This window comes from Mytilus californianus, unplaced genomic scaffold (assembly GCF_021869535.1).
Source record: "Mytilus californianus isolate M0D057914Y unplaced genomic scaffold, xbMytCali1.0.p SCAF_1, whole genome shotgun sequence".
In the NCBI taxonomy this organism is placed as follows: domain Eukaryota; kingdom Metazoa; phylum Mollusca; class Bivalvia; order Mytilida; family Mytilidae; genus Mytilus; species Mytilus californianus.
Genome location: NW_026262581.1, coordinates 62,449,081 through 62,462,794, shown reverse-complemented (window position 1 = coordinate 62,462,794; position 13,714 = coordinate 62,449,081). Strand labels below are relative to the sequence as shown.

The 13,714-nt window shown below is 31.2% G+C and overlaps 1 protein-coding gene across 2 annotated transcripts in view; it reads left to right on the top strand.

Moving 5' to 3' along the window:
• The first annotated feature begins 244 nt into the window (after window positions 1–244).
• The window catches only part of LOC127705554 (dynein axonemal intermediate chain 4-like), a 47,465-nt gene continuing 33,995 nt past the window's right edge, over window positions 245–13,714 (top strand). For both annotated transcript variants that reach the window (XM_052209891.1, XM_052209884.1), the window contains exons 1-4: window positions 245–384; window positions 5,517–5,694; window positions 5,904–6,014; window positions 12,567–12,649. In XM_052209891.1, the coding sequence (XP_052065851.1) occupies window positions 341–384; window positions 5,517–5,694; window positions 5,904–6,014; window positions 12,567–12,649 (416 nt within the window). In that variant the 5' untranslated portion in view covers window positions 245–340. The remainder of the gene's footprint in view (window positions 385–5,516; window positions 5,695–5,903; window positions 6,015–12,566; window positions 12,650–13,714) is intronic.

The following is a 13,714-nucleotide window of genomic DNA, read 5'->3' as shown; positions in this document are numbered from 1 at the left end:
AAGAAACACTCATTTTGATTGGATAAAAGAAAAATACTTAAACTTTAATATTATGATTTTTCATCGTAACAAATATTTTTTGTATGCATATGATATAATGAATTAATCATATGATTATCTATAGACAACTTGCACAAAGTTGCAGATTAAAATTGACATGGTCACTTTTAAAACGCTATTTTTATTTTAAATATAGAAAATGAAAACGACCAATCAATGTCGAGCTTACAAAGCGTACCTGGTCGCTGTTGACGACGTGACTCTTTCTAAATATGGCGGCATCAACCATTTGAATATTGAAGAATTTTTTTGTCATCACTGTGATATTTTTCAACGCAACATGTCAACGTCAAAACCTAAAAAGTCAAACTTTTTATCAACTGGGTAAATGTCTTCTACAGATTTTGATCATTATACACATACAGTTGCATGTAATTGTAGGATAAATGAAAAACGACACTTTATTATACAAAGTACAATTTGCCCGTGCCCTTTATATGATTATGTGTAACAGGTCCATTCGCTTAACGTCCATTCTCACACATGTTCATTATAAATCCATCTTTATCATTAAAAGAATTTGGTTTATGTAAATTCAATATATTTAATGGGACGAAAACAAAATAGTGTACCTTTGAAATTAATTGACAGAATTTGACTAGTCCTAAGCTTTCCTGGGTAACACGAATGACCGAATAACACCGTTATTATCCAAATAACACTTGTAATGACTGAATAACACTTGAAATTTTAATATTAGTACATATTGGTGACTTTTAAACATTGATTATTAAATAGTATTATATTACAAGTGTATTTTATAACTTAAAAATGATTAACAGAAAGCAGGTAAGTTTATAAAGATCTTTTTAAATTTAGTGTGTACATCCAACATGGCGACCATTGTGATTTCCTTGGTCGCCATGTTGGATGTACATACACACTATATTTAAATTAATCTTTATGAACTTACCTGCTTTCTGTAAATCATTTTTAAGTTATAAAATACATTAATAACATACTATTATTTATTAATCAATGTTTAAAAGTCACCAAAATGTGCTAATATTAAAATTTCAAGTGTTATTCCGTCATTACAAGTGTAATTCTGATAATAACGGTGTTATTCGGTCATTCGAGGTACCGGTATGATGCAGTCAATAAATCAGGTATTAGGTCAGTTCTCGTCCAATACACACACCCTACATGTTCGCCCCCTAGTTCCGTTCGCACCCAATTTTTATTCAAATTCAAGTTGAATTATTAAATATTTTTTTATATGTATATACCAAAAAAAAATTATTTTCCTGAATAAAAATTGGGGAATTATTATATGAATGTTTTTTTTTTCATCAATTTGATGATTAATTATTAAAAGTTAATTATGTACAAATGTATGATTACTGCTAATTGGTATTTATACACAGCTAAATTTGGTATTATTGTTGTGTGTTTGAAAATCATGATTGTTGTTTTAACTTGCTTTGATGTAAATACTGCATGTATTTAGCTTGGTATGAGTAAAATATTGAAGATTTAAAAAGAAAAACACGAAAGATAATTGATTTTAACAGCTTGGGCCATGGGCCCCTTTGATCTCACTTTATTTTGAAACAATGAAAAAAAAAATTTATATCACAACACTAACCAAAACATAATTTAAGATTTATTCAGCCATAATAAAAAAATGTGTGAATCTTACTTTATTTTGAAACAATGAAAACAAAATTTTATAGCAATACACTAACTAAAAGATGATTAAGATTTATTCAACACAAAAAACAAACGTTGTCAGAATCTCACTTTATTTAGAAACAATGATTTTTTTTTTTATAGCAATACATTAACCAAAACATGATTAAGATTTATTCAACACAAAAAAATGTTGTCAGAATCTCACTTTATTTTGAAACAATGAAAAAAAAAATATCTACAGCAATACACTTACCTAAATTCGATAACAAAATTATTAAACACAAAACCAATAAAAAGGGTGTGAAAGTGTAGGGTGCGAACGGACTTTGGGTGCGAATGTGTAGGGTGTGGGCGCGAACATGTTTTTGGGCGAACGGAACCGGATTCGGTAAATCAGCCCACATAAGGCTTTGATCGTATGTATTTCTGCTTAATTATATACAAATTGTATCAAATTAATATAAATCGATTCACTGACAAATCAACTTTGAGTAGTTTATCTCATTTCCCTAAAAATATCTGAAATAAATTTTAAAATCAACAAAACAAGTGGGTCATCCGTGTTTTTATCAGAAATGTGTTTGTCTGGTAAATCTGCCAATGCCCAGTAAATATGTATGGAGGACCAGTTAATCACAAATTTATGAAAGGAAAAGGTGATCTATTTATTAATAGACCAGGCACTTATAAAAAGATATCAGATAATCCCAATTAAAATTTCAAGACAGAAATGAGTTTTGTTAGCAATAATATGATTATCGTTAGCTTAAGGAACTGTATTACTTATATCATTAGAAGTTTATTAAAAAGATACATTTCATACATCTTGGAAAAAAATCAGCACATGTAATAAAGCAGTTATAATACACAATTTTGCCCATAACTCAAATAAAAAGGAAAGTAAAATAATATAAAGTGCCGAATTGAATAACTAAATGACATTAAATGGGTGCCTATTTGACTAGATGCAGATTTGACTTTTTCTATTGGTGCCGATATGATGTATACCCCATTTGTTGTTCTGTACACAATCCAAGTCGTCTGTGGCCAAAGTTATATTGTACACATCAAAACAATCATGGCAAACAAACACATAATAATAATAACTAATTGGCATGTATATATATATCAAACAACAATCTTTCAAATTTATTCTAATAATATACCAATCTAATCTTTAAACATGTTAAATAAGGCTAAATATAAGGTAGTGTCCGGTAAACCCGCCCACTCCCATTTCTTCCGTAATTGTCACTTCCGTGAATATTTCGTCTGCTATTTTATTCATAGGAACTGTACTTATCATCACTGCATGTCAAATTTTAAAGAAAAATCCTTTATTACGAAAATATCTAATGATATAAATAATTCAGTTCCTTAAGCTATAAAGTTTTGCCAAAAATAACAAAAAAAAAACAAAAAACTATTCTCCGAATCTTGAAAAAAAATCAGCACATGTAATAATAAGAGTTAGAATACACAATAAAAAATAATCAGTTGGCTTGCTGTTTGAAGTTTCCTCAATTTTCTATTAATAATTATGATTGTTATCACTTTGAAAACTTACAACTTATATCAACGTAATCATTTTGTTCCTTTAAACCATTTTCAGGTAGTTTTTTTAATATTTATTATTAAACAATGTTAAAAAAACTTGAATTAAACAAAGAAGCAATAAAAATTTACCCATGCTGTTGTTTAATCCACAGATAAGGATGAAAACATATTTAATCATTGTTATTGAATTTTAATTTTTTTTTTCTGCATTTCCTGTCTACTTATATGTATATGAAATGAATAAAGTTGTCATAAAATAGAAGTTCCTTTATTATTCATGTTATAGGAACAGATATTATGGCTTTGTTTATAATAAAGTTTCCATGAGAACTTCTTGTATGCGGAACAAATATTTGTTGACACCTTTCAGGAGTGTAAATATTAAAAAAATATGGAAAAAAAGCAGTAGTCAATAGTTTACTTGCAAAACATAATGTTAATATTGAATGCCAAAATAATTACCTCAGGTGCCGAAATAACCAAATCCTAATTTAACTAGGTGTCAAAATGACTTACCAGGTGCCGATTTGACCAGGTGCAGAAGTGACTAGGATTCCTTAAAAAGGAGCGTGTACAACGACAACTCAGACCGTCTATGATGTCAATTCAGATTTTTATTTTTTTTTGTTACATTACTAATCAACTTGTTTTATCAAGATTAAAAAAGTGGATGGTTGAGATCTCAAAATCTGGCTTAACCTTGTCACGTTTCATGTGCTGGTCCTAATTCATGAAAGTAAATTTAGTTTCAGTTGAATTATTCACAACTTTTAAAGTCTGGACAAATTTGAGTTTGACTTTTGTGAAGACATGCATCTCACTGTGTTGAAGACCCATTGGTGGCCATTGGGCTGTTTTCTGCTCTTTGGTCGGGTTGTTGTCTCTTTGATGCATTCTCTGTTTCCATTCTCAATTTTTCTGTCTTTTTTTGAAGACTGTTTTATTTCAGTTGTTTGAATGCTGTCATTCATACATGTGCACTTGTTAATGATTTTTGACTAGATTGCATCTTGGTTGATAAAAAATATATCCTCGTTTTTTTCAAAGTAATAAAGCTTATGTAATTGGATTAAATAGAAATGTATTTTCTGTAAATTACCACTTGTTTCATAAATTGATCAAATAAGATCATTTTGTGATGACCAGCAATTTCTTTGCAAAGATCATTTAATAAGAACAAAGAAATTTCCATAAAAAACTAGTATGATAAATGACAAATTCAACAAATTAATAAAAGCATTTAAAATTTATAGAGACTTTAATTTGGAATATAAAATCAACATGATGAAGTAGAAACTTGGATTCACATTAAACAAATTATTTTTAAATGACATTTCAATTGCAAATGCAGAAGTATTTAAAGGAAATTTGAGAAAATAACATTGATCATTAATCATGTTGATATAGTCAAAACTCTCTTTTTATACTTTGTCTGAGTTTATATTATTGACGATTTAAGTTGTCTTATTAGTTGGTCTGACTAGCTTTTTGATTCACTATGGAAAGATAAAAATTTGTAAAGTAAACTATTGAGCTTCTAATTAGTAAAAACATTGAATGTACAGTTTTAAAACAAAAAAAGAAAATTAGTTTTTTAGCTGTTTAATAATAATACTTTTCTTTCATTTCCATCAATTTCATCATTATTATTACCATGATAATCCATCTGAAATATTATAATTTTTTTCGGTCTATTTAAATTATCATAATTATAGTATTCATTGTATTTTGCACCAAACCAGCCAATATAACACTTAAGGTGGTACCAAACACCTTGACACAAATTAAATTGGCTCGTTTAATTTTCATAAAAATTTTGACAAACATACTTTGACCCTTTGACACAAAATATAGAAATTTCAAAAAACTTGAACCACACACTTTTTTTAGATATATAGCAGTTTGACAAACACTAATTTTGATCATTGAGACGCTTCATATTTCCTTAACAATAGGACGTGATTAAAACGTTCACCTGATTTTTACAGAGTTATCTCCCTGTAGTGTTATGTACCACCTTAAAGAGATTTGGTTTGTTTGCCAATGAGAAAAAGACAACTATCCACCAAAGACTAAAGGACAGTTATAGATGTCCCAGTACATGTATATGTCATATCATAATACCTTCAAAATTGTGAATTTCAACACTTTTTTTTCATGCTATATCATTACAGGATTAAACATTACAACTAACAAAGTGTTTTTAATTTTTCTGCTAAGAGGTAAAACATATCTCTGTGTTAACTTTTTTCTTTTCATTTAAGAAACAGTCAAGCTGGATCCAGGAAAGGAAATGTTGGAGCATCAGTTATCAAAAGTAAATATGGAGGAAGCACTGTTTATGCTAGTACAAAATCCAGATCTAATTTAATAGGATCAGCAAGTAGGAAGGGGCTGGGCGGTGCAGGAGATAAATTAACAAGCAGTAAACCTCCTGTTACAGTAAGTGCTGATTGGAAAAATATAATAAAATGTTTAAGAGTGAATTTGAAAAAAGATAATAATCAGTTCAAAATATCATTTGAAGTTTTCAATAGCAACTGATGAGCTTTCACATTTTTGAAAAGTAACAAGTAATAAATAAATATAGGAAAAGTAGAAGTTAAGAATATGTTTGCCCTTGAAGAAGTTATTTTTTAATCTTTTTGTAGGTTCTTGATGAAGCTGGAAATGATGTTACACCTGTACCACTCATACAGACTGACCCAGCTTTTCTTGGTAAAAAACAGAGTAATGTTTTGGCGGACAGCTCAGTTGGAACAGTAAGTCAGAGAAGATTTACAATCATTCAATAAATGGGTTATATTTTTAAAGATAATTTCTGCTTGCATAGTTGGTATAAAGATTTTTCTTGATCTTTATTACAACTATAGTTTTTAGATATTCAATCTATGCAAAATACCTTTGTTGGTATTATCTAACAAAATAATAACTAAACTATCTTCAGGAAATAGAAATTATATTATCTTTGAATCAATACAATAAAAAGAAGTACAATAAATATGTTTCAACAGTTTTTTGGTATATGTGTTTGTATGTCAAAGTATTTACCTATAGGTATCCATGATGCTAACTTCGAATTCCTTTTGACAGTTCGAAATCCCCTTTTTATATGACCAAGCATACTTATCCTTGCGTTTAAGAAAATAGGCTGCTAATGTTTGAGGTTAATCATATGAATCACTGTAAATATACATACATAAGGCCAAAAAAAAATATGTATGTTAACGGTTACCTGACCGACCCTACTTTTGAGCGCCGACCCCAAGTCATTTTATTCCCATCTTAAAGTGAAAAATTTACTGAACTCGTGTCAAAAGCGAAGTTGGAGTTGCCAATAAAATAAATCAATTGCCTGATACATCTAAATGTTCACAATTGTGAATATGACAGCTGTTTTAAGAAACTTGCGACTTGTGTGATGAAATAAACACTTTGCCACCTTTTTTTCCAATCTATAATCAAGGGTCCAGAAACGGTCATATTTGCCAGTCATGACCTAATCTGGAAGCTATTTGTCCTAAACGGCAGATTTGGATTTAGGACAACTTTTATTAACAGTAATAATTTCGGTCATTTCATTGAGATCGGGTTTCTTAATCTCCATTTTGCACTTGTTTTTGTTTTGTAATCCCTTTCCTGTAATAAAACTGCCACTCCAGTATAGTATGATAATAATGAGGGCCCTCCTAATAACTATATTAATGCCTCTGGGACATATTGGCTAATGATTGGTAATCACTTTTTACCTGTGTTTTAAATTCACATCTGACATTGACCACAAGCTCAGAAATAATATCATAAAGAAATTAAAATTCCATGACAACTGCCTTCATTATTTAATTACTTTTCAGCAAAGACAATTGTCAATTCTGATTCAAATATTCAAACTTAATTTAATTTACGTAGAAAAAAGTAATTTTTCCTGAGTTACACATGTGCTTTATTTAGTTCCCTAAACTTTTCTTGAACGCTTTTAGAAAAATAGTAAGAAAATTCATGAAGTAAATGCAATGAAACAGTCAGTACAAGTTCGTTGATGCTATGAATCTAGTGTGATTTCAACAATTTGAAAAAAGTGCATCAACTTTTAAGTCATCTCAAAATGACCGAAATTGTGTGAAAAAATTTCCCGATCCGTGGAAATATTCCAATCATTCAAAATACGGGTAATATCGGCCCATGGACATATCAAACCACGACAAGAAGGATGGCGCGACTCAAAGTCATGTTGCAAAAAATAAAATGGAAATACAGACCTACCCACCCTATTTTTTTTTTTTATGTAACCTTAAACAGACATATATTTTTTTTTGCCTAAATATAGGATTATATAGAAAACAAGCATGATTTCATCTGTCTTTACACTGAATAAGCAATATAAAACGGGTAAAAAGCAGTTACTAATGAAATGTAGGATTAAATACAAGTATGAAAAACAAGACATTTTGCGTATGCCACAAGTTGGCAGAATTTCTTAACACTATATTGGCAACCGTCAAATTTGCCAGGAACGACATTATGTTCACAGAGATCTCCACTCATAACTTAACATTCACAACGGTTGGCAAAACTTCATTTTCTGTCAGAGGGCCTCGGTGGCCGAGTGGTCTGAAGTAGTTACTACTGTAATCACTAGCCAGTCAACACTGAGGTTGTGAGTTCGAACCCCGCTTGTGCCGGTGCTCTTGACTCCAATCTTAATTGACTAGGATTGTCAGTTTTCCTATCAATGGTCGGTGGTTTTCTCCGGGCACTCAGGCTTCTTCCACCAATAAAAACTGGAGCCACGAAATAGCCCAAAAGCGGTTGCTTAAAAGTGGCATTAAAACACAAAAATCAAAATCAAATCATTTTCTGTCATACATAGGACTCACAAACTGCAAATTTTTGGTGGTCCTTCAACCAAATTGGGTGGTCCTACATTTTTGAAATAGTAATGAGATGCTATATTTAAAAAATCAGAAAATGAAACAGAAATAAAGTTCAAAACCAGTATATAGTATGGTGTGCAGAGAAAAGTGGGTACCTTGTTTGCACATATGTTGCTGCTATTTTGGAATTGTTTTTGGAATTTGTTCCCACTTTTCAAGACTGGGAACTAAGTGATATTTCAGCAAAAAATTCAGAAGATGGTAACATTTTTGTTTTGAACCCAGATCTTTTAAAATTCACTGAGAGTTTGCAAACCTATTTAGGTTGTGCACCTTCCATTATGAAGTTTTTTAAAGATTTTTTCCCGTTTTAACATTTTATATTTCCATATATTTAAATGTTTAGTTATAGACTATTAATATCCATTATTCAAGAAACAATCTGCAAAACCCAACCATTTGAGTCTTTGTTCCATTTTTGTCGAGCCTGCGACTTTTGTCGCAGAAAGCTCGACATAGGGATAGTGATCCGGTGGCGGCTACGGTGGCGACAGCGTTAGCTAGCTTCTTAAAAGCTTTATATTTTAGAAGCTAGAAGACCTGGAAGCTTCATACTTTGTATATAGATGCCCAATGTTATGAAGTTTTCGTCTGTCATATGTCCATTGTCCTTGACCTCATTTTGATGGTTCAGTGACTACTTGAAAAAAAGTCAACATTTTTTGTAATGTTAATTTCTTTCTTATTATGACTAATAGGATAACTATATTTAGTATGTGCGTACCTTGCAAGGTCTTCATGTCCGTCAGACAATTTTCATTTGACCTGGACCTCATTTCATGGATCAGTGACAGTGTTCCAGCTAGGATTTGAAAATAGAGGGGCGTGTTTTTAAAAAAGGGCACTTTAACGCGTTCTCACTGAAAAAAATCAAATACTTAATATTACCACATAATGACATATTTTTAGCAAGCATGTAGCTAAGTTAAATACTCTATACTATTACATACATTGAAAATTGTGTAGGTTTGGTTGTGAATTTAAATAAGAATGTCAATGAGACAATTGTCTTTATTTCGATCTTGAGAAATAGATTAATTCAACAAATAAGTTTGTTAATTCAACTTTGAAAGTTAATTATCAATTTAACAAGCATCTCCGTATATTTCATGTTGAGCGTATCTAATAATATCAATAAGTTTGTCAAAATGGATTTCAATAAGAAAATTGATACAAAAATCGGACTTTCGAGAGCTCCGTAATCGGCACGATAATAAATTAATTCAACTTTGAAAGTTTATTATCAATTCAACAAGCATCTCCGTATATTTCATGTTGAGCGTATCAAATAATATCAATATTAAAGTTAGTCAAAACGGATTTCAATTTAAGAAAAATGATATAAAAATCGGACTTTCGAGTGCTCCGTAATCGGCGGAATTTACAATAGAAGAACAATTGCGATATCTGATAGAAACCTTTCTTCTTCTCGATTTTTCATAAAAGTAAAGAATTAAATTATTTTTTTACCTTTGATGGTCATTATTCTTGAAAAAAGATGTAATAGACTGGCAAGTCTTTGATATTTTCTTCTTGTCATTTTCGAGTTGGTCAATTTTTCTTTTTTTCGTCAGCATTTTGCGTGTTGACGATTTACAATATTCTATTGGAATGATTCTTTTTTAACGAACGTTATTTTATAAATAACAAATACAATAGAAATGGACATCTTTCTCATTTATTTTATAAATTCTATTTTGCATCGTCAGGTGTTAAAAAACAATTCATTTAACTTGGGTGTTTGGTACTTCCGGGCAAAGGGATTAGACAGGGTCGTAAATTTCACCTGATTAAGTAATTGACTCTAATCAAATAGGTGATTATATACAGGTAACAAGTGTCAACAATTTTGATCTGTTGTCTTAATGAAGTGTGTGTATAAAGAACTCAACAAAATGGCGACGATATGAGGAAAAAAGATCGTTTTTTTAAACTTTTTTCAAAAGGGCACAGAGGGGCGCAGGGGCGCTTAAAAAAGGCAGAGGGGCGCAAAATTTCGGGGGCGGGGCGCGGCGCCCCTCCATTTCATGCTAGCTGGAACACTGAGTGAACAAGGTTAAGTTTTCGTGGTCAAGTCCATATATCATATACTATAAGCAGTAGGTCTACTATATTTGGTATATGGAATGATTGTAAGGTGTACATGTCCAACTGGTAGTTGTCATCTGACTTTGACCTCATTTTCATGGTTCAGTGATCAAAGTTGTTTTTGAGTTTTGGTCTTTTTTTCTAATACTATGGGCAATAGGTCAACTATATTTAGTATGTGCGTACCTTGCAAGGTCCTCATGCCCTTCAGACAATTTTCATTTGATCTTGACCTCATTTCATGGATCAGTGAACAAGGTTAAGTTTTCGTGGTCAAGTCCATATATCAGATACTATAAGCATTAGGTCTACTATATTTGGTATATGGAATGATTGTAAGGTGTACATGTCCAACTGGTAGGTGTCATCTGACCTTGACCTCATTTTCATGGTTCAGTGGTCAAAGTTAAGTTTTTGAGTTTTGGTCTTTTTTTTCTAGTACTATAAGCAATAGATCAACTATATTTGTTGTATGGAAGGATTGTAAGGTGTATATGTCTGTCTGGCAGGTATCATCTGACCTTGACCTCATTTTCATGGTTCATTGGTCAATATTTAGTTTTCTTGGTTAAGACTGTTTCTTAGAAACTATAAGCAATAGGTCAACTATGTTTGGTTTATCTGACCTTGACCTCATTTTCTTGGATCATGTTAAGTTTATGTGTTACTTGTAGTAAAGCTTTATATTTAGGACTATCAACATAAAATCAATGGTTAGTAAAGAAGGCGAGACATTTCAGTGTGTGCACTCTTGTTTTTGTCAAGCCTGCGACTTTTGTCGCTGAAAGCTCAACATAGGGAAAGTGATCCGGCGGTGGCGTTAGTTAGCTTCTTAAAAGCTTTATATTTTCGAAGGTAGAAGACCTGGATGCTTCATACTTTGTATATGGATGCCTCATGTTACGAAGTTTCCGTCAGTCACATGTCCAATGTTCTTGACCTCATTTTCATGGTTCAGTGACTACTTGAAAAAAAAGTTAACATTTTTTGACATGTTAAATTCTCTCTTATTATAAGTAATAAGATAACTATATTTGGTATGTGCGTACCTTACAAGGTCCTCATGCCCGTCAGACAGTTTTCACTTGACCTCGACCTCATTTCATGGATCAGTGAACAAGGTTAAGTTTTGGTGGTCAAGTCCATATCTCAGATACTATAAGCAATAGGTCTAGTATATTCGGTGTATGGAAGGACTGTAAGGTGTACATGTCCAACTGGCAGGTGTCATCTGACCTTGACCTCATTTTCATGGTTCAGTGGTTATAGTTAAGTTTTTGTGTTTTGGTCTGTTTTTCTTATACTGTATGCAATAGGTCAACTATATTTGGTGTATGGAATGATTGTAAGGTGTACATGTCTAGCTGGCAGGTGTCATCTGACCTTGACCTCGTTTTCATGGTTCAGTGGTCAAAGTTAAGTTTTTGAGTTTTGGTCTTTTTTCTAATACTATATGTAATAGGTCAACTATATTTGATGTATGGAAATATGTTATGATCTATATGTCAGTCGCGCAGGTTTTATATGACCTTGACCTCATTTTCACGGTTTATTGCTGAGTGTTAAGTTTTTGTGTTTTGGTCTGTTTTTCTTAAACTATAAGCAATAGGTCAACTATATTTGTTATATGGAAGAATTGTTAACTGTACATGTCTGCCTGGCATGGTTCATCTGACCTTGACCTCATTTTCATGGTTCATTGGTCAATGTTTAGTTTTCTTGGTTAATGTTAAGTTTATGTGACAGTTGTAATAAAGCATTATATTTAGGACTATCAACATAATATCAATGATTAGTAAAGAAGGCGAGACATTTCAGCGTGTGCACTCTTGTTTTAAATAATAGGGTCAGTAGGTCTGGATTTATACATATTTTGTTTTGGTCAAAATCTAGAAAATATTGCTGCAATACAAAAAATAAAATGGTTTGACATTGTCTGTGTGGTCCGCTGATATAGGAGTCTAAGGATGATACTAGGGTCAATATGGAACTGGTTATGGTATAATCTATAAAAACATCTCATTTTGAAAAAATAGAAAAAGAGAGGTGAAGGATACCAAAGAGACATTCAAACTTATAAGTAGAAAAGTAAACTGACAATGCCATGGCTAAATAAATCATCAAACAGATTTTCTGAAACTTATTATTTAATTCAGTAAAAAGACAAAGTGTATTGTTTGTAAGTTTAGATCACATGACCATGATTTCTGTTAATTTGATAAATAAAAACAAATCAATTAAAAAACAGTTGTCTAGACAAATAGATTGATTACATGATTTGTATGTTTACAGCCAACAGATTTAATGTCCCAAGCTTCAATATACCAGACAGCCAATGCTACAGCCAGTACATTTGGAGGAGGGCCATTCTCAAGGTTTGTCTAATTATGTAACAAATAGTAATGGTTTATTAAGGGCTGTTCTGTGAAAAACATACATAGGACCTAGGGATGCACTGGAAGCTAAATAGTAAAAAACTGGTTCTTTAAAAAAATATAACTACTACGAAAAAGTTTAACAAATGGGAAGGCATGGAAAATATAAAAAGCTTGTTCAATTCACTTATTTGTTACATGCTCTTCATGCTCTGCGTTGATTGTTTATCAATGTAACGATCGGGGAAACTTCGACAACAAACTCGAAAGTAAATAAGCTTGCGATCAACAATCACTGAATGAAATAGTATTTGTCAATAATACGTTATAGATTCTAAAATATAAATATAAAAAAATGTGCAAACAGGACTTAGTTTATTAAATATGCATGCATTAGTTTGATAATTTTCATAACATTAAAATTATGATAAACTTGTTTCATATGACTTAAAAGTAAATAGAGAAAAAAAAAAAGTTCATATAATATAACTTTTATATTTATTGTTGAGCCTGCGACTTTTGTTGCAAAAGCAGGACATGGCGATCCTACATTTTGTTGGCGGCAGCGTCCACAAATATTCACTCTGTGGTTAAAGTTTTTCAAATTTTAATAACTTTCTTAAACTATCCCTGATTTCTACCAAACTTGAACAGAAGCTTGTTTATGATCATAAGATAGTATCGAGAAGTAAATTTTGTAATAAAAAATCCTGTTTTTCCATATTTTACTTATAAATGGACTAAGTTTTTCTGCCAGTTAACATTACATTTACTCTGTGGTTAAAGTTTTTAATATTTTAATAACTTTCTTAAACTATCCTGGATTTCAACCAAACTTAGACAGAAGCTTGTTTATGATCAAAAGCTAGTATCTAGAAGGAAATTTTGTAAAAAAATATTTCCTGTTTTTCTGTATATAACTTATAAATGGACTTAGTTTTTCTTCCAGTTAACATTACATACAGTCTGTAGTTAAAGTTTTTAAAACATTTATTAGATTCATAAACCATTCTGGATTTTTACCAAACTTGGACAGAAGCTTCTTACAATCAAAAGATAGTATCA